The sequence below is a fragment of the Protopterus annectens genome, chromosome 8.part1 (genome assembly GCF_019279795.1).
Source record: "Protopterus annectens isolate FY-2018-M chromosome 8.part1, PAN1.0, whole genome shotgun sequence".
Lineage (NCBI taxonomy): Eukaryota > Metazoa > Chordata > Ceratodontiformes > Protopteridae > Protopterus > Protopterus annectens.
In genome coordinates, this window is record NC_056742.1 from 20,314,303 (window position 1) to 20,340,112 (window position 25,810).

The window sequence follows — 25,810 nt, forward strand, 5'->3', positions numbered from 1 at the left end:
ATTGTTTCTCAGGGTTACAGGTTCCACTTTCACACACTTCCAAAATCAAAAGGTATGCAGGACCTGCCACAAAACCAATGGGCAGAGGCACAAAAACAAATTGCTGCTCTCATAGACATGGGAGCTATTCAGAGTGCCACAGCAAGAACAGGGACTAGGATTTTACTCAAGACTTTTCTTAGTACCCAGAAAGGACAAAGCCTGGAGACCAATAACTGGACTTGTCAATCCTAAATACTTTCCTGGATGCAGGAGCGGCCTTAGGTCAACTGGTGCCCTAGGCAAAAGGGCTCCACGTTGCCCCCACTACACTACCAGGTGCCCCCATCCTGGTGTACCTACACCAAATAAATACTGGAAAAGTGCCCCTACTAGACTGGCACCCTAGGTGGCCGCCTAGTTGGCCTATGCCTAATTCCGGCTATGCCTGGATGTTCCAAAATTCAAAATGTTAACACTACAGCAACTTCTACCCATGCTGGGCAAGAGAACTTGGCTAGTTGCTTTGGACCTCTAGGAGGCATTACCTGCATGTCCCAGTCAGACAATCTTGTAGAAGATACCTCCGATTCATAGCTGGCTCAATGCATTACCAATTCTCTGCACTGCCCTTTGGCTTATCTACTGTGCCCAGGGTCTTCAAAAAATGCCTGGCACCAGTAATTGCATTTTGCAGACAAAAAGGAGTTCAGATATATCCCTACTTGGATGTCTGCCTTATTCAAGCAGAGAGCAAGGACATTCTTTTAAAGCATCTGACGTAAAGATTACTAATTTGCCTAGGGTGCACAGTAAACAAAAAGAAATCAAAACTAGTGCCCTCGCAAGAGATAATATTCCTGGGTGCAAGCTTAAATACAACTGCCCAGATGGCTCATCTCATGCCAGACAAACAAAGGCAACTGACTCATTACTTCCAAATGATGGCAACAAAAACCCAGCTCCCTGCAAGAAAAATTCTGCAGGCCCTGGGCTTCATGGCGTCCTGCATTCTACTAATTCCATATGCAAGTCTGCATATGAGGAAACTGCAATGGTATCTAAAAAGTGTTTGGACTCAACACTGCCACAGCCTGGAGACAAACATAACTTTAATTCCCTGCTTACAACAGGAGTTTCAATGGTAGTCCCAGGCCTGTCACCACAACAAGGGACAGCCTTTCACCTTACCCACAGCCAGGCAGACAATAACAGATGCATCGGATTATGCCTGGGGGGGCACATATGGCAGGAAAATGTATTTAGGGCTCGTGGCCCAAGGAACAAATGCATCTTCACATCAATCGAAAGGAGATGCTAGCTGTACAGAATGCCCTGACAGCTTTCAAGGACCTACTACATCCAGGACAACTACTGATAGACGGACAATACCACAGTTATGTGGTACATAAGCAAGGGGGCACACATTCCTACCACCTATGCAGGCAAGCCATGACTTTGTGGAACACAGCACTGGCCTATCAAGTACATCTGCAGGCACAATTCCTGCCAGGAACAAAAAATACACTGGCAGACGAACTAAGCAGAAATCTCATGGATCCTCACGAATGGAAACTAAATCCACAGGTGTTCAGCATAACAAGGAAATGGGGATGCCCAGACATGGATCTCTTTGCCTCCCCTCACAATTGCCAACTACAGAAATTCTGCACAAGAACTTATCACACTCAAGCATGGAAAGTGGATGCTCTATCATTCAGCTGGAAAACCCTGACAGTTTATGCCTTCCCTCCAATGCCTCTTCTTACCAAGGTGCTCCTAAAAGTCAAACGAGAGGCCAAAAATGATCCTGATTGCCCCAGACTGGCCACGCCAGCACTGGTACCCAATCCTAAAGAGCTTGTCTCGAGGCCCAGCCTGGCCTTTACCTCAAATTCCTCATCTTCTGACTCAACAAAACAATCAGATTCTGCACAGTCAACTCAGAACCTTAAATCTGGCAGCATGGCAGATAATGTACCCACTCAGACTACGTCTCTCTCTAAAGCTATTATGGATGTCATTTTAGAAGCCAGGAGGCCCAGCACTAGGAAATCTTATGCAGAAAAATGGAAGGGATTCTGTGCTTGGAACCAGGCACAAGGGCTCAAACCACTTGTTCCAAATGTACCTCTTTACAATACCTAACTGAGATGCTGGACAAAGGTCTATCTTTCTCATCAATTAAGATCCATGCCTCTGCCATTTCAGCTCATTACAATATGGAACCTCCTATTTTTCACATCCTCTACTAAGACAGTACCTCAGAGGGACAAACAAAATAAGACCCCCAAGAAGAGCACCAATACCAACCTGGGATCTCAATTTTGTTTTAGAAAAGCTCACACTGCCTCCTTTTGAACCAGCCAGCACAGCTGATATAAAATTCTTATGGAAAACTGCTCTGCTCCTAGCAATAACTTCAGCAAGAAGAGTCTCAGTTACAGGCATTAATGGCTGTGGAACCTTTCATCATTTTTCACCAGGACACTGTTTCTCTTAGGACAAACCCAACATTCATGCCAAAGGTGGTTTCCAATGTGGCTCTGAACCAAACCATTCATTTACCAACTTTCTACCCAAACCCCCAGAATAAAGGGGAGATACTTCTGCACGCTTTGGATATACACAGACAGCTACGATTCTACTTGGACAAAACAAAAGCTTTCAGAAAAACTGAGCAACTGTTTGTAGCCTATGCTGCAGGATCACAAGGAAAGCCGGTCACAAAACAATTTCAAAATGGATAGGACACTGCATTCGCTTCTTTTATGCACAACATGGCAAATCAGTGCCCAAGGGCATTAGGCCACATTCTACCAGAGCAGCAGCCACTTCAGCAACCTTTCTCAGAGGAGTACCAACCAAAGACATTTTAGAAGCTGCAACCTGGATTTCAGTGCACACTTTCACCAAGCACTACCACTTACTCTCTACTCTAAATCCAGAGCAGGCTTTGCCACTGCAGTTCTGCAGGGCCTGGTAGCCTCTCCAAATCCAATTTAGACCCAGCCGCCCAAACTCAGCTTTGGGATTCAACCCAAGTGTAATGACTGCAACAGTGAAACACGATGAACATAGTACAGTTGTGTACCTACCATAAAGAGTGTATTCACTGTTGCAGTCCATGTTACCCACCCACCATCCACCTTTTTCTTTGCTGGGACTTCTCTGTACTTCTCAACAACCTATGTGGTGTATTTGCTTGTAGATGAAGGATATGTTTATATTAGTACATGCATGCTTTTGGCATAATTTATTCTTTTCAGCCTTCCTATCTGGGGGCACCTGACATCTGGGGCAAGAAAAACTGAAGAAAATGGCGTTGGTTGCATCTTTTATACCCCTGGCGCACTGACGTCAGGGAAGAGGCGACAGCAACCAACGTCGGACTTAGACTTTGGCCGACTGCGTGTAACCTGCCAGCAGGATAACCCAAGTGTAATGACTGCAACAGTGAATACACTTGAACATCTACATTTATGGTACGTACACAAATACACCCTGACCCCTATCAATTTCAACTGACTGCTTAGTTGATAGGGTCTTAATTCCCTTTAAGCATCTGTTTACTGAGGACATGCAGTAGGTACTAATGGAGGTAAGAAAGCTTACTACTATAAGATCATATATAAGCAAACAGAAAAAGTTTTCTACTTGGTGCCAGCAACATAACCAGCTTTCTCCCATTCAGGGCTAGTGTTGATAAGAGTTGCATTATTTTGGCTTTTCTTACTCCATCAAGATTCATATATTGGCCATTTCAGCCGGTCTGCCCACGGATCCTTATCTTTAAATGCATTTTTATGTATGTTTTTGAATGGAGTTTTGCATAAGAGGCCTCCAAGAAAACTGATGGGCCCCTCCTTGGGATCTTAATTTTGTGTTAGAAAAGCTAGCACTTGCTTCTTTTGAACCAGTTAATCTAGCTGACTTGAGGTTTTTAACATTGGAAAACACATTTGATGTTTGCTCTGACCTCAACAAGATGAGTATCTGAGATGTAAGCTGTTATGGTGAGTCAACCCCATCTCATTTTCCACACACAAGGTTTCTTTGATAAATAATACTTGTATGCTTAAAGTGGCATCCGAGTTTATTTTAAATAGTCTGATGAAGCGCATAGTGAAAGTGCTTACTGTTGTGCACAATAAATGAGATTTTTTATTTTTTAAAAAAGTGAGTACTGGCATTCTTAATAGTACGTGGTTGCCTTTGCTACTTACTCTTGTTTGAATTTCAAGTTTGTTTTAAGCCAAACTACTAATCTCCTTTTCTTTCCTGAACCTAAAAAATGAGGGAGAAAGAATACATCATAGCCTAGATGTCCACAGACAGCACTAGTAGTAACTTGACAGTATTAACTGATCCAAAGATCTGAAAGATTTGTTTATTTCTTGTGAGGGTAAGAAGGGCAACCTATATCAAAACAGACTATTTGCAAATGGCTGTCTCAGGCTATGACCTTTTGTTCTCACCACAGTAAAACTATTCCAGAGTCAAGACCCACTGTACCCAGGGCCTTAGCTTCATCTATGGATTTTTAGAAGAGGTTCTATTTTAGAAGCAGCAACTTTGTCCTCTATTCATACATTTGCAAAGCAGTACAAGCTCGATTCCTTCTAAGGGTCTAGGTCAGGCTTTGCTAGGTCCATTTTCTTGTGGCTTCTGGACTTTCCCCTTCCACCTCCCAAGTTTAGTAATGTAGGATAATCTATTCATATAACTAAGGCTAGTGCAGTAGTAATCACTTTAATGAATATAGTACAGTTGTGTAAGTAAACTTACCATAACAGTAGATGTTCAAATGATCACTGCTGCAGTAGTTGCTTCAGGGGCGGCTCGTGGCATCGGGCTGCCAGACTGCAGCCCCCTCAAATTAAAAAAGAAAACAAAAAAAAAAAAAGAAAACAAAAAAAATTATTTTTTTAAATTTTCGCGGACTTCGCGCATGCGCAGTAGTCCCGACTACTGTCGGTCTATGCGCATGCTCAAGGCAGTCCGGCAGGACCCATAGAGGGACGCAAGGAGACGTCTGTGCACTTTTAAAGTGCACAGACACGCTGGGAGGATACATCGCATCCGGACTGCAGCAGCAACAGCCAGAACAGTCTCGGGAGGGAGCTTGGGATCTCGTTGTCGGGAAGGAGCTTTACTGGGATCTCGCGGGTCTTTGTGAGTATTGCGCGGGCAGGATATGGTATGGGGAGCAGACAGGTAAGTGTATGGTGCATTTTACTTTGTGTTGGTGCTTGTAACTGGAGTTGTGTATGTGTTAGCTGGTGCTTGTAACTGGAGTTGTGTGTATGTGTTAGCTGGTGCTTGTAACTGGAGTTGTGTATGTGTTAGCTGGTGCTTGTAACTGGAGTTAGGTAGGTGTGTGTGTGTGTGTGTGTGTGTGTGTGTGTGTGTGTGGGTGTGTGCGTGTGTGTGTGTGTGTGTGTGTGGAGAAAATGCCCCAGGTGCTCATGGTGGTGTGGTAGGGAATACCTCAGGCTTGAACCCTGTATGCAGGTGTTAAAGACTTGAGTTCCCTACCCACCACCATTTGTAAAAATTGCAGATTTTGCCTCATATTTGATCTGAGCTGTTCCTCATAATATCTGTGGTTTGTAAATGTTGCAATGCTTGATATTTGATGGTGTAGTAGTAGCATTGTTGCCTCACAGCTGCAGGTTCTCAGGTTTGATTCTTGGCTGGGGTTCCTTCTTTGTGGGGTCCGTATCTTCTCCCTGTGTTTGTGTGGGTTTGCTTTTGTGTCCTCCCATGTTACAAAGACATGTCTGCATTATTTCTTCCTGGGCCTCTGCTGAAAATTGTTCCAAGTCAGACTGTCCTGATTAACAAATGTTAAATAAAATTGACAGGCATTTGAATTTCAGACTTCAGGTTTCTGAATGTTTAATTCCTTGCAGATTTGATGGTGCAGTGGTAGTATTGTTGCCTCACAGCTATAGGTTTTCTGGTTTGATTCTTGGTTGGGGTGGCTTGTGTGGAGTCTGCATCTCCTCCCTGTGTTTGTGTGGATTTGCTCTGGTGCCCTGCCATTTTACAAAAATGTGTCTGCAGTATTAATCCCTGCGTCTCTGCTGAAAATTGTTTTTGTTCTGTCCGCAGTAAAATTGACCGGCATTTGAATTTCAAACTTCATGTTCTTCGGAATACATAGTAGCGCAACCTTTTTTTCTAGCATTTTTCTAAGTTTATAAGATGAATATTTTAAATTTGTCCCTATTTTTTGGGACTGTATTCCCCCATTATTGGCTTCGTCCAGGTTTTTGTGCTAAGGTTGACAGCTATGGCAAGAACTGAATTCACTGAATATGGACTGTAGAATTGTGCATATTTACTAATGGTGGACTGTGGAATTGTGCATATTTACTAATAATGGTGGACTGTAGAATTGTGTATATTTACTAATAATGGTGGACTGTGGAAGTCTGAGTAGACTTTTTTATGATAAATGTTCTCAACTGGGCAGTTTTGCCATTATGGGTGCATATGTTTTGTTTCATTGCTTACTGGAAAAATGTTCAAAACAAATTTAAAACTCCCTCTAACAAGTGTACTGTATTGTACAAGGAATATAATTTTTAGTACAATGAGGAAGGTGTATCAAAGAGCACATGTATGTTTCATATGCAAGGGGCCTATGATTCGAAAACAGCCCAAAATTAATCTTTATCTGCCACTGGCAAAATGTATTTTCTTTGAATGTGAGTTTCAAGGGCAGAGAAGTTTTAATGCTAAGTTTTCATTGTGAGACTGCATTGCTTTGTTTAACAGATGACTTAATGTTTGTGCTGTAAAATACAAAATAAAACTTTCAAATGAAGTCCAATCATTGAAGTAAAGCAGTATGCACATTAGTGTTTATGGTAAATGGAGTGAAATAGCCAAGTAATGGTTAATTGGAATGGCTGCAGAGGCTCCAGTTCAACCATTATTTTGTCAGGGGAAGGGCAGCAAACTCAGACAGGCCCAGCTGAACTATACCTCCCAACTGTCCAGATTTTCAAAGAATGAATAGATTTTGCTTCTTATTTTTGGTTTGTTCATAAAATTTGTAGTTTTAATTCCTAAATGATTTGCCAGAAGTCACTAAATAATAAGTTTCAGACTTCATAACCTTCATAAAATGCATGTTAAAGTAAGAGCCGTTCTATCAACTGTCTCAATTTATACAAGAGCAATTTTTAGCACTGTTTATATGTGCCCCCAATATATTTGGCCTTGTTCAAATTTACTGCATTAACAGGTTGAGAGGTACATGCAAATAAATTGCTTTATAGAATTAGGCATAGCCAACCTCTCAACTGTCCCCAATTTTTGGCTCAAAATGTTGCTCTTCCCCTAATAATCCCTCCAAAAATAGCAATTTTGGAAGAAAACATGGAGGGTTTACAATTAAGAAATAACTGTAATAATCAAAGTTATAGATTACTTGAAATGCATGTAGATTCTTTTATTTTGTCAGCTGCTCAAGGTAGCAGTACTAATATTAAAGTGTCCCTTCTTTGACAGGTAGAAGCTGTATTGTGTGTCTATTTTATATTTTTGCATCACATTTTTGGTCCATTTTTCATAAAATTGTGTTTTTTGGCAAATTAGTGACAAATCACTAAAGTTAGAAAATGACAGACATTTGAGTTTCAGATTTTATACCCTTCAGAAAATTCATACTAATGCAAGACCTATTCTATTATCTTTCTAAGTTAATTAGAGCAATATTTAAAAATTGTCCTTATTGTTGTGCCTTTGTCCCACTTCTGTGTATGGCTTTGTCCAGATTTCTTGCTCTTGAGGTTGAGAGGTATGACAAATGTGTCAGGGCCATCACAGTCAGCCAGAGAGATTTCAAATTGTGACATGCTTGTTGCACCCCACTCCCCCATGTAGTGACTCTGGATGTGTCCAAGCAAGGCAAGGAGTAGTTGTATCTACCTTGGATGGGGAGGACACACTGCATAAGTACTACAGTGGCTTTTCATCTGTCCTTGATTTTGCAGAATGGTCTGGTTTCTGTCATATTTTTGTACTGTTGATTTATGCTTATTACTCAGATTTATGCTTATTACTCAAAGTGCCTGTTGCTCTGTGTTTAAGTAGCAATGCTTTAATGACCATAAGGTAAGCTTGTCTGACATTGAAAGATGCAAGTAAGCTTTAATAAGCATACTGTTAAAGAATTGCCAACATTGAAAGCCTTTCTGTTGTTGCCATGCAGAGAATACTTGACTAGATAATGTATAAGCCTTGGGTATTAAAGGACAGGATTCCATTATTTTAAAAAGTTCATTACACTTGTTGGAGACTTCCAGTCATCTCTACAGTCTTTACCCGTAAACTAAGCAGAATGCCAATCGTGTGGTCCATAACCTGTACAGTAATCCTTTAAGCAATGTATCTTGAGCTTGTTTCTTGTTTGCTTTTCATTTTTTACTTTTATCATGTTTTCCCCATGAAACAAGTTGTCAGGCAGCAGGTCTTTTTTTGGATAAGAAACATTTTTACAAGTGGGGGCATCACATAGATTTCTACTTTCAGCATGTTGCTTGGTACTTTAATAAAGCTGAATATATTATAATTAGAACTGCAGTGCAAGGAGAAGTGGTTTGAGTTGAGTGCTTCTGGTTTTTCTTATACTTGATTTTGACTGGCATTCCAGTAATGTATTTAAAAAGTAATTTATTTTTCATGCCTCACAACCTTTTGTTTCCATCTAGATATTAAGTAAGCTGTCATGCAGCCAATGCATTGAAATATTTTTATTCTTCTACACTTATTTTTGTCTTGATTGGACTTTCATAATGATGGTTTGCCACCCAGGGCAGCGTATTTAATTAAAGTTAGTTTTTTGTGGTTTTGTGCATAGCTCCTCCCCTTTATGGTTGACCACACCCCTTCCCTTTGACCCCACCCATTCAGCGTCTCCTGCAGCCCCCCTGTGATTTGAAGTCACCAGCCGCCACTGAGTTGCTTCCTCCATCCATCTTGTTTTTTGGTGTGATTTTTTTTCCCCCACTTTGTGGGCATTTTATATTTTGTTGTTTCTAACCATGTCCTTTCAGAGTTCATTTTCCCTGTCTGTTGTCATGAAGATTTTGAAGGGCCGAAACCTGTCTTTTTAGTCTGACTAAAATTTTGAATACGTGGAAGGTGATCTGAAGCTTTGAAAACTGGCTGGCTGTCATATCCTTGGTAGGATGGTAACCCATATAGCTAAGGCTATTGCAGGAGAAATGATTCAAACATCTAATGTTATGCTAAGGTTACACAATTGTACTTTCCAACTCCAAAGGGCGGGAATATGTCCATTCTGGGATTTTGGGAAGAGTAATCCATATTGTCCTTTTATGAGGTGAAGAATTGTCTGATGAAAGGTGAATGGTATAAAGGATTCAAGAATAAATTTTGATACAGATTTACATTTTTATTCCCATTTAAGACTCAATACGAAGGTGTTCTCTTGAAACAAGAAACCCGCAGAGGAGTATTGTGAGATTTAGATAGAGATATACTATTACCAGTTTATAAGGTAATTATAAGACCTGTGGTTGAATATGGTGAGTCTGTGTGTTTGTATAGTACTGTACAGACTGAAAGGTTGGAAAGGATAGTTTTTTTTATTTGATAAATAAGATGGTTGAGAGTTATAACTTACCTGAGATGCTTAAAAGCATGATTACTTTTCGCAATGATTTAAAAAAAAAAAAAAAAGTTTTAGGGGGACTTAATTGTAATACACAAACATATGCTTTCTGAGAGTTAAGCAGCTAGTGCGGGTATTTTTAGACTGAAATGTCAGATACCAGAAGCGATAATTTTATGGTGAAAATAGGGTAATTGTAAAGCAAATGTAAAACAAAAGCCCTTTCATTTTAGGGCTACTTGTTGGTGGAATTCTCTACTATTTCGGATTAAAAAGTTGTAAACCATTACTTTGTTTAAAACTGGGTTTAGATAATTATTTGGGTGACGGGTGTTTGATTCTAGTCTTGATGAAGGCAAAATCCTAGAAGGCCTAGTAAGATTCTAAGATTGAATTATATAACATTAAACGTTTAATCTGATGTTAATGTTCATTCTGTCCTTGACTGATGGATTCAGATCCAAGACGTCTGATCTGACCCAGCCACTTGTAAATGCTCGTGTCTTCTCCCTTACCCATACTGCATCCTCCCCATTACCTCAGATCTTGTTTGCTGCCGTTGGGTGAAAGAAGTGGTTATTTCATTCTCATTTGATAAGTGCAATTTGATTACTTTTTGCTTTCCATCTCTTCTACCCTTGTACTGGTGTACTCTAGATACTATCGTTAGTATCTTCCTGTGTTTTTCTCTCTCACCCTCTCCATTTGAAAAAAAAAATTGTGCATCGGGTTTTCTTTTTCTACCTTTTTGTGTTGTGCACAAACTTCCTCTTTCATTTACATTCCTTCATGTTCTGGTTATTTTCCAGGTTTTAAGAAGTGTGGGAAATGCAGCCAAAAGGTTCCCAATTCCCTTTTCCAACACACACACTCTGAGTCTACTGTCTAGGCCCCCTTCACTTACAAGAAAGTTGTGCGATGTGCCATGCCCTAAATCACCATGCTTTGGTAGAGTGCAAAAATAATTTAATCATTAAAAGGACTTTTACCATCATCTTTTGGTAATGCCATTTCTGAAGAATTGTCAAAAAAAATTGTCTATATCCCCTTTGAGCTGCTGTTCAGTTTCGAAGACCTCGGGAAAAAGTTTCTAAAAGACCTTCATTGTATATGACTGGTTCTTCAGATCTGTCGAAAAAGAAGAAAATTAATTTGTCTGATCCGACTCCCTCAGATTAGACGAGTACTTTTTTGGATCAGACTGCTTCTTTGGATCTGAGGTCTCAAACAGGATTCATTAGCTCCGAAGACCTTGAATCCTCACACTTTTCTGGACACGCTACTTAGGACAAGGTACTCCCCCATCTGTGGACCCTGTTCCATCAAGGGTACCTTCTCCCTTTCTGTACAGACTGGATTCTCCCTCCAATCTTTCCTCTCGCTCTTCTAGGAGTCTCACAGTAGATGATGTGGAGAGGATAGTGAGACAGATGCTGTCGGCGGAGATCCTCCCAGTGGTTTTCTCTGATCCCTTCAGGTCAGGAAGCACTGGTATCTGACTCCATCTTTGACTCATTCTCCTGTGACTCCCTCTGTGAGTTTGTAGCCCTTGGATCTGAGTCATCCAGGACTGTTGTCTTCGGGTCCAAAGATCACTCTATCCTCAGATCAGAAGTTTGCTCTGAACACCTCCTCACTATCTGATCCAGAGAGCTGTCGGAGCCATTTTTACCCTAGTGGATCCAAGATGTTTAAATTGACTCAGAGTTTTGGAGCCATCTTTGCACCTCAGAGATTCTGCAAGGATTAGTTTGGCTCCAACGTCCACCTCAGGGCGACTTTCCTCAGTGCAGGGTGGGATCAGGGAACAGAAAGCTCACCTTTCAGACCCAGGTTCCTATCCTTCTCCAGAAAGATCAACCTTTAGGACCTTAGAGAGAGCCCTTTCAACTTGTATGACACAGACTGGTCCTATTCCCTCAGGCTCCATATTCCCTGCTTTGCGTCAGGCATCTCAGCTTACCCTCCCACAGGGGCAGCCAGTACCAAAACCTCAGGACACCCAAATCGGTATTTCTACCTCTTCCAATACCTCCCCAGATTATCCCACTGAAGAGGTCCTCCAAGATCCTTCTCTAGGAATCACCAGGGAGGTGGAAAAATTTGGTTCAAGAAATGACAAGGATCTTTCCAAGACACATGTGGAGTGTCTTCCTCCAGAGGCAGAGGGCTAAACTCAAATGGTAGACATTGCCCTTGTAGCACAGGAGGCCCGCAACATCAAGGGTCCAGAGATTATTCCTTTGGCACACCCTTTTCAGCACTCTTGAACAGAGGCCCGATCCTCCCCCTCTGGAAGCAGTTGGGGATTGTTTGTCCCGGCACCAGAGAGCCTGGCTAAAGATAAGATACTTGGGTGGAAAAGATCATACCAGAGGATATACAATTCCATTTTCCCTTTCTTCTCCAACCTCCAAGGAAATCCCAGCTGGTACCACCCAGTCAAAGGGATCAAGTAGCCATACAAATATGAATGCTGCTTGACAAGAGTCATCCAAGTGGTCCCCCAAGACCAGAAAGGATCCACAACTTACTCAAGATTCTTTTTAGTGGCAAAGAAACCTGGGAACTGGAGACCAATTCTGGATCTCTGCAATCTAAACAGATTTGTTTGAAAGACAAAGTTTCAGATGGTCATGGTTCAGTCCCTTCTGTTTCTGGAAAAGGATAACCAGATGTGTTCAATAGCTCTCCAGGATGCATACGATCATATAAAAATAAACAGGTGATCCAGGAGAGTCTTATGCTTCTGGCTAGAAGCCAGTCATCAGTTCAGAGCACTGTCCTTTTGTTCAAATGTATGGGAGTGGTAACTGCTCACTTGACTGCAAGCATTCTTTGTGTTTCCATACTTGGATGACTGATTCATTACTGCTGCAACCAGGCTTCAACTCTTTATGGCAAAAGAGGTCAGCCGCAGTGGCACAAGGTTAGGAATAACCATAAATTTTGAGAAGTCAAATCTAGAGCCAACTCAAATTCTAGAATTTGTAGTAGTTCTACTAGACACAAGGTCAACAATAGCCTCTCTTCCCCTTTCCAGAGTTCACATCTTAAGGTCACTTGTCAACAAAATTCTTTGCAGTACCACCATCTTGGCTCACTTAGTATTACAAGCTCTGGGATCAATGGTGGCAGTTATACCCTTGTTCCACTAGCCAGGTTTCACATGAGAATTCTCCAGTGGATGTTGGCATCTCAGTGGTAGATTGTTCATCTTCCCTTGTCAGCCGCAATATGAATTGCAAACTCTTGCACGAAAAGTCTGATATGGTGGAATCCAGTGAGATCAGGTGTTACGGGGTCATAGAGTTTGTCCCCTCACAGCCCAAGGCCATAGTGACCACGAATGCTTCCCAGCTAGGGGGGGACATTACCTGGGAAAAAAGTCCAAAGCATGTGTTACCCTGAAGAGGCCAATTTGCATATCAATGTTCTGGAGTCGAGAGCAGTGCTTTTAGTGCTCCAAGCTTTTCAGAATGCTCTTCTAGCAGGAATGATTGCAATTCAAATGGGGCAATATGTGGTTTGGTAGATCAACAAACAAGGAGGAACCAAATCATATCCTCTGTCAAGAAGCGCTAAGGGTATAGCAATGGGGAATATTTTCCAGCCGCTTTCTCTTTGACAACAGATGTTCTGGGAAGTCTAACATGCTGGTAGACAAGCTGAACAGGTACATACTGTTAACCTCATGAATGATCAGTCAGAAAATTGTGGAACAAATCTTCCACAAATGGGGCCAGCCATGCTGCATCCTCTTTGCACCCCCCTAAACAACAAGTGCATCAGCTACTTTGCCCTGATCCCCCCCCCCCCACAGGGGGAGTCACCGAGAGATGCTGTACTTCATGATTGGCCCCCCATATTGCTTTACACATTTCCCCCAATTCCTCTGATACCAAAATTCCTTCAGAGAGCTGCCAGACTGAAGACTAAAATTATCCTTATTGCTCCCTTTTGGACAAGACATACTTTTTCCCTTCCTGTTGCCTCATGATTCTGGACCCAGTTCCAGACCTCTTATCTCATCTGACAGGTTTGACACATCCAGGCCACCTATGCCTCGAGCTGACAGCTAATTCCAATAACAGCCAGACCTTCTATGCTCTGTGTGTGTCGTATCTTGCTATTGTCCTTTAAGCCGTCCACTAGAAAATTGTATGTTAGTAAGTGGAAAAGATTTGTGCATTGGTCTACTCAAAAGCACATGGATCCTTTTTCGGCACCAATAAATCATGTGCTAGACTTCTTGACCCAACATTTTAACCAGGGGGCAAGTTCAACAGTGAGAGTCCAATTAGCAGCAATTTCTAGCGTACACAATGAATTTGATGGCCACTCACTAGCCTCTCAAACTATGTAAATCCTTTTTGCACAGCACAATTCTTCTTGAACCTCCCTTTAAAGATCCCACGACACAATGGGATCTCAATCTGGTACTGCAGTCCTTGATTCTACCACTCTTTGTCCATGATTGTGACCTGAAATGTTTGTCTTGGACAATATTACTTTTAGTTGCCATCACCTCCGCCACACGAATTTTGGAAATTCAGGCATTGTCTGTGAAACCTCCATATCTCATTTTTCATAAGGACAGAGCATCTTTATGAACTAATGCATCCTTTTTGCCCAAGGTGGTATCACAAGTTAACATCAATAGATGTACTGATCTTCCAGTATTCTCTCTGAATTATTCCAACAAAGGAGAATATTTACTACATTTGCTAGACAGTTATGTTTTTATCTTCATAGGACAAAAGATGTCAGAAAAACTGATCAGTTTGTTTCATTTCCTGGATTGAAGTTGGGTGCACCTGTTTCTAAAGACCCTTTGGCTAAATGGCTTACTTGACTGTATCTCTTTTATTTATAACAAGACAGGAATGGCCTTGCTGTACAAGGTACAGACTCATTCTGCCAGAGCTGTAGCGCTACCTCTTAAGTCTTCCACTCAAGGACTTCCATGGATGATATTTGTTCAGCAGCAGCTTGGGCTTCCCTTCGTACCTTTTATCTCATAAGCTGAATATGGTGTCCAGGGGTAGAGCATCTTTTGGTTCAATGGAGCTCAGAAATATTCTTCCTTGAATCCACCGAGGGTTCTAAATAACTGTGGACTCTGTCCCATCAGTCGAGGATGGAATGACAGCATCAGATAAAAATATATATGTACATTCCATAACATTCCATCTGTTTTGTCGAGTTTCCTTCCTCCTCGACTACCCTCCCACCAACCCCAACCTTTTTAGGTTTCTTCTAGGAGGTCGAGAGGATATAAGAATTGGTTTGCATCTTTATGCCTTTAACTCCAGAAATGGCATTTCCCATTACTCTCTAAGACTCTTATCTTTTCTCTTCATCCAAATTGGACAAGTAAATGTATAAATTGTAACAAGAAAAAAACAAAAAATCAAACCAATAAAAGGATGAACCCAGAAAGACGGTTAAATGACCAGCAACCACATAAAAAAGCAGTTAAGCACTCTCGATTAGTTTAAAGACTTCAGAACTGCCACAATAACCAAATATCATCAATTAAATGCATACATACAAAAGTCATGTGATGTCACTCACCAATAAAAAAGGATAAAGTTTAAAGACTATAATTTAAGTACTTAACTCCATTACGTACAGGTACAAGAAAAGAATAACAGAGTGTGTCTTTCTTAGTGCTTGCAAACAAGATCTGAGGTAATGGGAGGGATGCATTATGGGTAAGGGAGTAGCCTGAGAGTTTTGGATTGCCATGAGCTTTTACAAATGGCCGAATCTGATCTGATGTCTCCGATCTGAACCCACCAGTCAAGGAGGAATGAAAACTGACAACACAAATGGATTGTTATGGTTGAGTGTACATAACTTTATTTATTTTTACTGAAACTTTATTGCTACTTTGATCCCCCCCATAAAATATATGTTGCTACTTCTGTCTGTGAAATGCTAAGCTTTGTGCTCAAAACTCTTAAAAGGAGGCAGTACAATTAATGTGAACAGTCTGTAAGGTCAGTAACAGAACTGAGATGTTCAGCATTTCCTTCTGTTTCCGTCAGTTGTCAGAAACTGAGTGAATGCCTTGAGCAAAAGTAAACACTGCTGAGACTATTTGATGTTATCTTAGCACTCCAGAATGATGATGTACAAATTGTACTGCTGTTAATGCAATTTAAAATATAAAGATGTGACTGTTTTCTTTCTTATTTTCAGACGCAGGAACATCCTATACCAACACAGAAGAACGGGATCAGCTGTGCCAGGAAACCTGTAACAAAGTGTGTGTAGTAGATATAAATACACAGAGCAGCTCAAATGACTCTAACCCTTCAGAGCAAATTGAATGCAACACAATAATTATAAATGAACTAGTTGCTACCTCCGTTAGGAAGACACAGATATACAGAAAAAGACTAAGCGAGCTGGGAATTACGGAGGCTAATGACGATTTGATGTCTGATGAGATGTTTGTTTCTATTGCAGGAAATCAGTTCAAATACAATGGAAAGGGAAGTTTTGGCATTTTCTTTCTGTAAATGTCATGAAGTTATTTACTTCAGATGTGACTACAAGTGATCAATGCATTTTTATTCACTTCTTTCTGCCACTGCTAGAATAGCTGTGGTTTTCAAACTAGTGTTGCACAATTCTTGTTCAGGAAATTTTGAGCCAAGTACTGTCAAGTATTAGAAGTTCATAATATGTATCTTTATTTGCACAGATCATCTTTTTTTTTGTAACTTCTTCACAGGTCATAATTCATGTTGCATGTCTTCACTTGTCTGTTTGCTTCTTTATATTGCTGTCTTTATCTAGCTATATATGTTGCTGTACTTTTTAAATATTTGTTCACACATGCGCTTGCTCACATATATGCATGCACGTATACTCGTGCACACACACACACACACACACACACACCTGTAATCTTAAGGAAGTACTGCATATTCTCACTTCAATTAACATGCAGATTATTATAGCTACATTAAATTTTTTTTTATTAAATAAGAAAGGAGGAGAAAATTGCATCTTAGTTTAACAAGGCATGGGAGTTTGGTTTGACCAGGGGTAGCGCATCTTTTGTCTCAGCGGTGCTCAGAAATGTCCGTCCTTGAATCCACCAAGGATTATAATCTTTCTATTTGTTCCTGACAGTTAAAATCTCTTTACCCATGTTTGATTAGTATAACTAAACCATTGGCCTTTAAGTAGTTTGCCAACTTTGTAAGTTCTCTCTTCCTTCCTGCCATTTCCAGTCTATGGATCTGTTAACAATCTTCTCAGAAAAGTCGCAAATATTTGATGTTAAAATCGTTCTTGACCAAAGCTTCCTGACCTTGCTAAATTTTTGTGTATTTATTGGATACCAAAACAGGCGCATAATTGTTCTACTACACAATTTTAGCAGTTGTCATCTCTGGAGATTAAGCAGCGTTGCTCTTGTATTTGTCAAAACTTGATTTTCTTTTCCCAAGTCATTGCTCACTTCATTGCATAGGTGGAATAGCAATAAGATTGGAGGAAAAGTTATCACACTGAGGACCATTTTGGGAGTCGCAAGTCAGGACCTCTGCACAAAAACACATTAAGGGATCAGAATTTCAAAGCTTAAGGTCCACAGATCTGATTCTTCTAAGTTTTGCTTCTCCCTTAATACGGTTTCTGCCCCCTTACCAGCTACTTTCTTTTCTGTTGAGAATTCAGCTGTGGAGTTTGTATCTAATGTTTACATGATTCATGAAAACAGCAGAGAGAATCTTTCCCATTCTCCAATTCTGGATGGATATTTCACATTGGGGGTCATGCTTTATTTTAGGGAATATCTGTAGAACTGGTTGAAGAGGTTAGAAACCAAGAACAGTGGTGGGAATATGTGGTCTAATCATATTTCGTATGTTTTTTTTTTGTTTTTGTTTTGGCAAATTATCTTCAGAAACAGCCTTGTATTCTACTGGTGTGATGTGGCCTGCCTCATGCCCCTCTGTTATGCTTCCAACCTTAATCAACTTTTGAGAGCGGGTCCTTTTTTATAGTATAATTTGACTAGGTTGTGTAACTGTAGCACTTTACATCAAATAAGTTGACACTCTAACGCATATGTCTTTATCAGCCATACAGGTATAAATGTATCCGCTGCCATATGCCCCACTGATAACTGATGATCTCTGCAGGCACTCCTGTACCTTCACTGCTTGTCTTATTCATGTCCCTTGCCCCCCCCCCCCCTCGGAGAGGAGAACTTTAATAGAAGGCATTTCAGGAGAGTGAATTTTGCCCCCACTCCCTTTTTTTCCAAGGCATTACTATTGACTAAAGGGTGAGTATTTCCCATTTAAAACTGGCAGTGCTAATTTTTCTTTCCTGTAGAAATTCCCATATTGGTTTATCCCTTTAGATGGGAGCACGGAATGGAGAAAGATATCCTAGATGACCTGAGCATCCTTGCCCTTCCCAAAAAGTAAAGTAGCAGCTCTCTGTGATAAAAAGTACCAGCATTCCTTAAATTTTTTGTGCAGGATGCTGTTTATTTTGTGTAGAAACAACCTGGCCTGCAACCTTTCCATCCTTGAAGAAAATCAGCTTTACAAAACAAATCTTGATCTCTAAGCATATGTGAAGAAAATCTGAAGATGGATCCCTGTGCAGTGTCTGCCTCAAAAATAAAAATTCAGGTACAGTGCAAAGGCTTGACAAGTAGACTGGTGTTTTCTTATTTTATCTTGTGTAGCCCAGTTTCATGTGTACAGTAGTGTTTCACAATTTATAGAAGGTCTTCATACTCTGATTCTTCAGACAGGAAGGCTACAGATAAATCTGAATGCCCACAGATAGTTTACTTTGAAGGCAGATGTAACTGCTGCTGATAAGGCTGCACCTGCAATGTTCAAAAGTGGTTGGTTTCTTACCTATTGTACCTTAAGTAACTGAAAGAGATAATCCTTGACTACTTTTACAGCTGACACTGTCAGGATGTTTGTCATATGGATCGCTGTTGCTGTAGTGATAACCACTGAGATGACTTCTGCAGAAGGTTTAACATCTAGCCTGTCAACCCAAGTTTTGCATGCTTCGACTTCCTGGGTTGACAAATGTCAGCATCCATGGGATATCAACATTTTCTTGTTATAAAAAGTGATATCCAGCTATGCAATCTTTAGGTAATTTTTGCCATCCGTATGGTTTGCAACAGTTGTACATGCAGAGTCTTTACTCCATTACTGCATCAGTTTGACCTATTGTCCCAGAGTTGACAGATGAGCACTTCATTAGGAAACATTCTTCATATATTTTGTTTTTTAACCATATTGTGAAACTGTTTATTGCTTGTGCTTTAGTCAGATGACCTGTGTGTGTACAGGGCATGTCCAAACCAGAGAAGGTCCGTAAATATTCATGTGATAAGCAGATACTGTATAAGCGCACACAGAATCCACCATCCCCCGTCTCCGATAAGAACAGGCTTTTCAGATGTGTCCTTTGTAATAAATATCTTCCATTGTTTCATTGCCTACAGAATACTTCTGGTCAAAAATGGAAAAAAAATGATGTAGAGAAGTGCCAGACAGAGAAGGAAGTAAAAGACAGGGTAGGCAGACTCTGCCCCCAAGGGATCACCTAGACGTACGGACACTCTGTCCAGAAATTCTTTTTTGCAGTCCACTGACTGAGAACCTGAATGGGCTGAGGCTTCTGCTGTTGTCCTTTAGGAAATAATTATGTCTAAGAAGACTTGCATGCTTGAGTCTAGGACAATCAGTCCAGTCATGATACTCGCCATTACCTGAAATGCACACGAGGAGAGAGTTGTCGCATCCCCCACATGGCATCGGTCGAGGACCGTTTCGGACTTGCCCTGGATTTTCATGCATTTCCTTCATATCATTCAGCTTCAGTTAGGTTAGCGGTCAGTGTTGGCCATCCTTTCCAATAAGAAAAAAGGTAATTCGCCCCATCAGAGAGCTGAAATCTCCTGATTCAGAGGAGGAAAAATCGGGTTACACTTCAGGATTGCTTTCTCTGTAGATTGAGATACACATATCTGCATGCAAAGGATGCCTCATACAAGTGATACCTTATGCATGATGAGAGAGAACTTCATATGGGAAGGGGAGGAGGTCTCCAGTACCCAGAATATTTTTATCTTTTGGGTCTGTATACTCAAGAGACATTTCTTAATTCTCTAGTCTTATGGACTTTACAGGACATTTTTGCCTGCATCCCTGGAGCTTGCCTCCTAGCCCCTTGCTTGCTTGAAATCTGATACCTACGTTGGTATAGGATTTCCAAAACTGCTTGCATAAAAACACCACTGCTGTTCATGCAGTGATGTTCTTAGTTACATAAAACGGGATCTAAATGATTTCCAATCCCTGACATACTTCACAGTGACTGTGAGATTAGAATCTTAGTTCCCTTTGGAAGGAAGCTTATACAGTAGATTCTCAGGGTCTTTTTTCCTCACTATGATTGGAATATCTGGAAGAGTGATTCATGGGGAGTTTTGACAGGGGCGAGCACAGCAGGACTGACTGGGAGAACCTACATTTTTGCTTCAAGAACAAGGAAAACAAAATAGCACAGGTGAAAGCACTCTTTCTACCAGGAATGTACTTATGTTGTACAGCCACCAACTTGGTGTGGGAGGGGGATGGGGATGGTGCAAAGGTCCGGAAGTTGGGCTGTCAGACCTTTTGAGGCAAACATTCCATTGATTATTGCTACTGCAGCAATAATCCTACTCAAACATTGACTGCTATGGTTAAGTTCTTTACAAAATTGCACTTTTGTTTAGACAAGTCCTGTAGCCTTTTCAGAAAGTTTCAAAATCTCCAAGTGGTGCCATGTTTGTTTTCAAAAGTTCACCTTCACATATTGACCAAACATGTAATTTCTTTTTCTGCCCCCACGTGGTCATGCTGCCTAAAACTCCATCCATTTGTTTTAAGCAGCAGAGTGTGATTCAGGGATGGTCTCTAGTTAAACAGTATCTTTTGAAACATCTAAAAGAACCAGTATGTTTATGTTTATCTTGTTATTACTGGATATGTTCAGGAGACACGAGGGATACTTCTGAAACAACAAGACTTTCAGAAATTACAGGAGGTGCTGCTGTTGGGGTCCCATCACTGTCAGTACATTTTGCTCTCTTTGTCCTTGTATACGTTGAATGGTGGCAACAGTCTAGCAGCACTGAGGACATCCTACTCATTTGTGGCCAGTTTGTTGCTGGTGGGTACCTATGGTGCAACCCACATTTTGACCCTTTTGGTCCTGCTGTGGATCATCATAACACATTTTTTTTCTTTGTAAAAGAATGTCACTTGTCAAGCCCAGACCATTCCATTCATTGGAAACTTTCTGATCTCAGTGCTTCAGTGCCTTTATGCTACAGGTTTCAGCTCAGAAGTTAATCTTCCTGGTGAGCTAAGTTTCTAATATCAGAGGGTCCCAATTTATCACTACATCATACCTGCCAATTGTACCTCCAGAGTTAGACAAAAGCAAAAAAAATAATTAGGGAAAAGACTCCAAGTTAGGGATACTTGTAAAATGCTGGTACTATCATTTTAGGACTTCTCAAAATCATTTCCAGTTTTCGAAAGGAAGGAGCAAACAGGTGCTCCTCCAAAATCTGGAGAAGGTGATATGTATACATGTTGAGTCTTGTGCTTTTGAGCCCCCTGCCAAGAGAGCCTTTTTCGGTGGCATTTATATTGCCTAGAAATGGTCTTTTCATTCCTCCACATCCAGTGTATATTCTGCAAATGACACATTTTCCTTGAAGAGGGTAATACATAATTCCTGGAGACTTGTCATTTTCTTACAGTTAAGGTGGCCATTTATGCCCTTACATGATCTGGAGGTCTGTCTATGTCCCATATCCATTCTGTTCAGATCAAAAAGGCCGTCAGGAGAATGGTGCTTGAATACACCAAGTAGGCCAGAGGCCTGCTTACCTGTACATTTAAACTTGACTGAGAGGTGGTACAGAGTTTTGAATGAACACTGTAGGAGTTCACATTTTTGGGAAGGAAAATTTCATTGCATTGTAGATGCTTTTGTGAATGTCAGAATTCACCTCTGTGATGTGTATGCTGCCTTTTCCTGCTACCTACACTTTGGTGTTTTTGGAGACTGTTAAAAAATGTGTTTTCCCCCTCAAATGGCTCTACTCAGTAGAACGAGTGCACATTGTAAATGTTTTTTCACTTTTTTTTTATTTAAGTAGGTTAGCTTACCCCTGCACAAGTATCTATTTCCATTGACTACCTAGGAAGGCTGTTTGGCTAAGTGACTTGCTTGGAGTTGCACAGTAGGCAGTTGGAGTCTGAAGGAATCGTACTTTCATAGGCAGGTACTAAATCGTTCTACAGACCATTACAAGTAAACACTAACCTGGAAGAAGCATCTAGTTTAACAACTCATATTCTTAATACTTTGTGCTTTAAAAATACCTGATTGCTGAAAAGACAGGAAAGGTATAGATACGTCTTCAGCAATTGTTATGATGGAACGTTTCAGGCATGTTTCCTTAGTAGTCCAGAATAACTCTTTCCTTTTTATGAAACCCTTTGTAGTATGGCAACATATTTGATTTCAAACCCTTAACTTCATTATTTGTGCCATTCTCCAGCTGTATGCTTAGCTTCTTGGATAATACGGATCCACCTCCTTGATCATACATAGATTATACTTGGCGGCAGCTCAAAATTTATCTTATAATGAGACCTGCATTAGCCATACAGAATCATTCTCCACTCAGGATCACAGTCTATATCTGCCTCCTGATACCATACAGGACTTTCTACATGCTTCAGATAACTTTTCTGATTTAGGTTTGTGATATTCCCCTGTCGTGTTGCTTGCTTTGATTATGGTAGAATGGAAGGAAATGACTGCACAAATTAACTAGCCAGGTCATGAATGATATCCAGACTGGACAGATGCATGCTAACACTTTTGTGTGTGAAAAGAAGAGTTTGTTTCAAACATTTAAATTTGATATTCCTAAACTTGTCCATTTATTTTATTTTTTTGTTCTGAGGTCTGTAATGGTCTGCTACCTCATGCTCAAGACGTACATGTATATGTTTTAGCCTATACGGTAAAGGTGAAAGATGTATAGGCAGCAGATACGTTTAGTCTTGTTTGCTTTGGATCAAGAATGGAAACCAGGGGGTCAGATAGCTTCTAGTTTGCTGACTGTACAGGTTTTGCCAACAGAGAGCTAAGTAGCCTTTTTCCTAATGTGGTATAGGGGTTTTCAAGCATTATGTCTGTGCCTTATGTCACGTTCATAATTATTAAAGTAAAAAAAAAAAAAAACGCTGTGCGGCCGTGCCAGAGGACTATAGGAAACCTTAAAAAATTGACAAAAAACTCATGCAAATTGTTTTTGCTTTTGTCCTTTTATTACAAAACTTCATCAGAAATATAGTAAGTTAAAACCCCACTACCTTTATATGCACCAAATCAAATTAATTGTATAATCAATAAATCAAAAAAAGCATCCAATAATACAGGTCAAAGAGCATTATTTTAAATAATTTCATATATATAAGGTCTCAATTGATAGTATTTTAAAGTTAAGGGCTGGAAGGTTATCATTTTGTAAGTTGACCCTGACTATTTGGATGCCCTTGATAAGCCGTATAATTAACTAATGTATGTAAAAAAATAAGTAGATTCCAAGCACCGCAATCCAAGCAAAGGAAGCAGTAATATAAAACAAAAGTGTTTAATGTAAAGTTAAGCGCTTTCGCAACCTTTTCTGGTTGCTTCTTCAGACCAGATAAATAGCAAAACAGGACATCCATATTTAAATAGTTCCCATTTGAAACAGCCTATCAATGATTAGTATTTAAAACCTGATTTAAAGGCATATAAAAATAGATATGATATATATAAAAATAAGTAATTTCACATGCCAAAACATTGGCCATATAAACACATTTAATCATAAATACAACCTATCAATGATTAGTAGTATTAATATATTAGTATCGTGAAACTAATTATTTTTAAATGCATTTTTATATGCAATTAATATTTATTTTTTATATGCCTGTAAATCAAGTTTGTTTGAATACTAATCACTGATGGGCTGTTTCAAATGGGAACTGTTTAAATATGGATGTCCTGTTTTGCTGTTTGTTTGGTCTGAAGAAGCAACCAGGAAAACCTTTAAACAGTTTGGTTTTATATTATTACTGCTTCCTTTGCTTGGATTACGGTGCTTGGAATCTACTTATTTTTACTGATTTGTTTGCATTTTTTCCTGCATCTTTTTCAGCTAGGTTCTCTGTTCTTAACTAATGTATGTATTATGTATTATATGAAATTTGTTAAGCATTGTTAACACTGCTTGGAAAAGATTTGTGGTTATTCATAATTATGTGATGTCAGTCAACAGTTTCACAAATCACCACAGTTTGAATTTGCTTTCTGGGATTGGAGCATTTTCTTGCAAGCCTGTCTAGCAGTGCATTTTCCAGCCTCAAAGGCTTTTTTCTGGCTTGTCATCTATGCTGGATAATTTTCATAACTCCAAACAGTATTTTTAATGAGATTTACCTCTTATTTGAGTAACAGGGTCTAGCAGAGGACAAAGTCTTATTTCCTTCCTTAAGGTGGTCTTAATTGTTTAAACTGTTCTTCGTTAATAAGTCCATATTTATCCCAAATTGTTTCTTTACAGTAAGCAGTATGGCTATTTTTTTCTTATGATATTTATATTGTACATATTTTTAAGGATATTTTAGACTTATTTACCTTTCTGAATAGCCAGAGAGAGACTAAGTGCTTCATTATTCTTTGCCATAAAGATATCTACTGGCCTCTTTGTAATACTTTGAAAGGATGCCTCTAGTACATGTTTCTAGATTGCACTTATTTGTACTGCAATTACTTAACCACTGCACACCTTCAACAAGATTTATAGTTTGCTTCTCTTATATAGAAGTAAAGTGTTTAATAGGAGATCTCGATATGAGTTGACTTTTCTCCCTTTCAGGCTAATTGCTGTAAACTGCTTGGAGGGAATATGACCGGTTTCATTTAACTTCAGAAGTAATTAAACAGTAATTCATGACTGTGTGAGTATATCAGGATTTCTCCACAGTTGGTGTAGTTTGATCACAAGGGCGAAGCCCAAGTAATTAAACAAAGCCAACCTTGACTAAACCCTGATGTACCCACAAACAGGAGTGGATTATTGCTGTTGTACAATTGCATTATTTTAATAAATTGCTTACCTTTCTTAAATGTATTTGTATAAGGGCAGTTCTGTCTTCTGCATTGTCGTCCGTATAATGATGTAATGTACTGTGCATGCATATGGGACTTGCGTTAGCACTCTTGCACAGTACATCAGGGCAGAAAAGAAACGGTGAAAATGATCTCCATAGCTGGTGTGTTTTACTATGAAAAAGAGATTTATGAGGCATAGAGCAAACTATAAGGAAAATCAAGTAGGTTTCTGTAAGAATGCAACTGATTTTTCTCATTTTGCTGTGTCCCCCACTATATGCCAGTATAAAGTCTGGCCACTCAGTGGTATTTCTGTGGCCAGAGGTTTTTTCTGTTAGTTTATATTCTGTATACAACAGGTGCACTGTTTGGCTGTCCAGTAAGAGTGGTGATTTTGAATAGTAATGAGTATCTATTGTACAATGCAGAATAGTAGTTTTTCTCAAGTATTAATATCCATTGGGCTGCAAGAGTACGTTATAAAGGGTCTGCTTTGTGCATGGTCAGTGACTGTCCACCTTTGTGATTAAGTTTACCTTGATGGTTTCAGCACCTTTATATACGTAATAAACTTGGTAGCAAAGGTGCAAGTCGTAATAAATATTCTTACTGTAAGTTTATTGCATTTTAGGGTGATTTTGTTTGATCCAAAGAAAGAACTGGCAGTAAGCATTCTGTTTAATGGTAATGCTGTTGATGATATATAGAACATGGGAGTGTGGCTTCAAAAAGATCACATGTAAACGTATCCCATTGGCTGATTTCACTTTTAATTCCTTGCCGAGGATCAGTGGATACAAGTTAGTGAAGTACTGCTAGTTTCTGTAATAGCCGTTCTTAAGTAATATAAAATGTTTACCTATATTAAATTCTTAAGATATTTTAAATATGGTTAAAGAGTAAACTCAGAATTTACATAGATTTATGTAAGGGGAA

The 25,810-nt window shown here is 39.8% G+C and overlaps 1 protein-coding gene across 1 annotated transcript in view; it reads left to right on the forward strand.

Annotated features, from left to right (window-relative positions):
* Positions 1-22,934, forward strand: part of SHCBP1 (SHC binding and spindle associated 1) — a 499,020-nt gene extending 476,086 nt beyond the window's left edge. The window contains exon 18 of the mRNA XM_044081658.1: positions 15,839-22,934. Coding sequence (XP_043937593.1) covers positions 15,839-16,161 — 323 coding nt within the window. The 3' untranslated portion in view covers positions 16,162-22,934. The remainder of the gene's footprint in view (positions 1-15,838) is intronic.
* Positions 22,935-25,810: the final 2,876 nt, after the last annotated feature.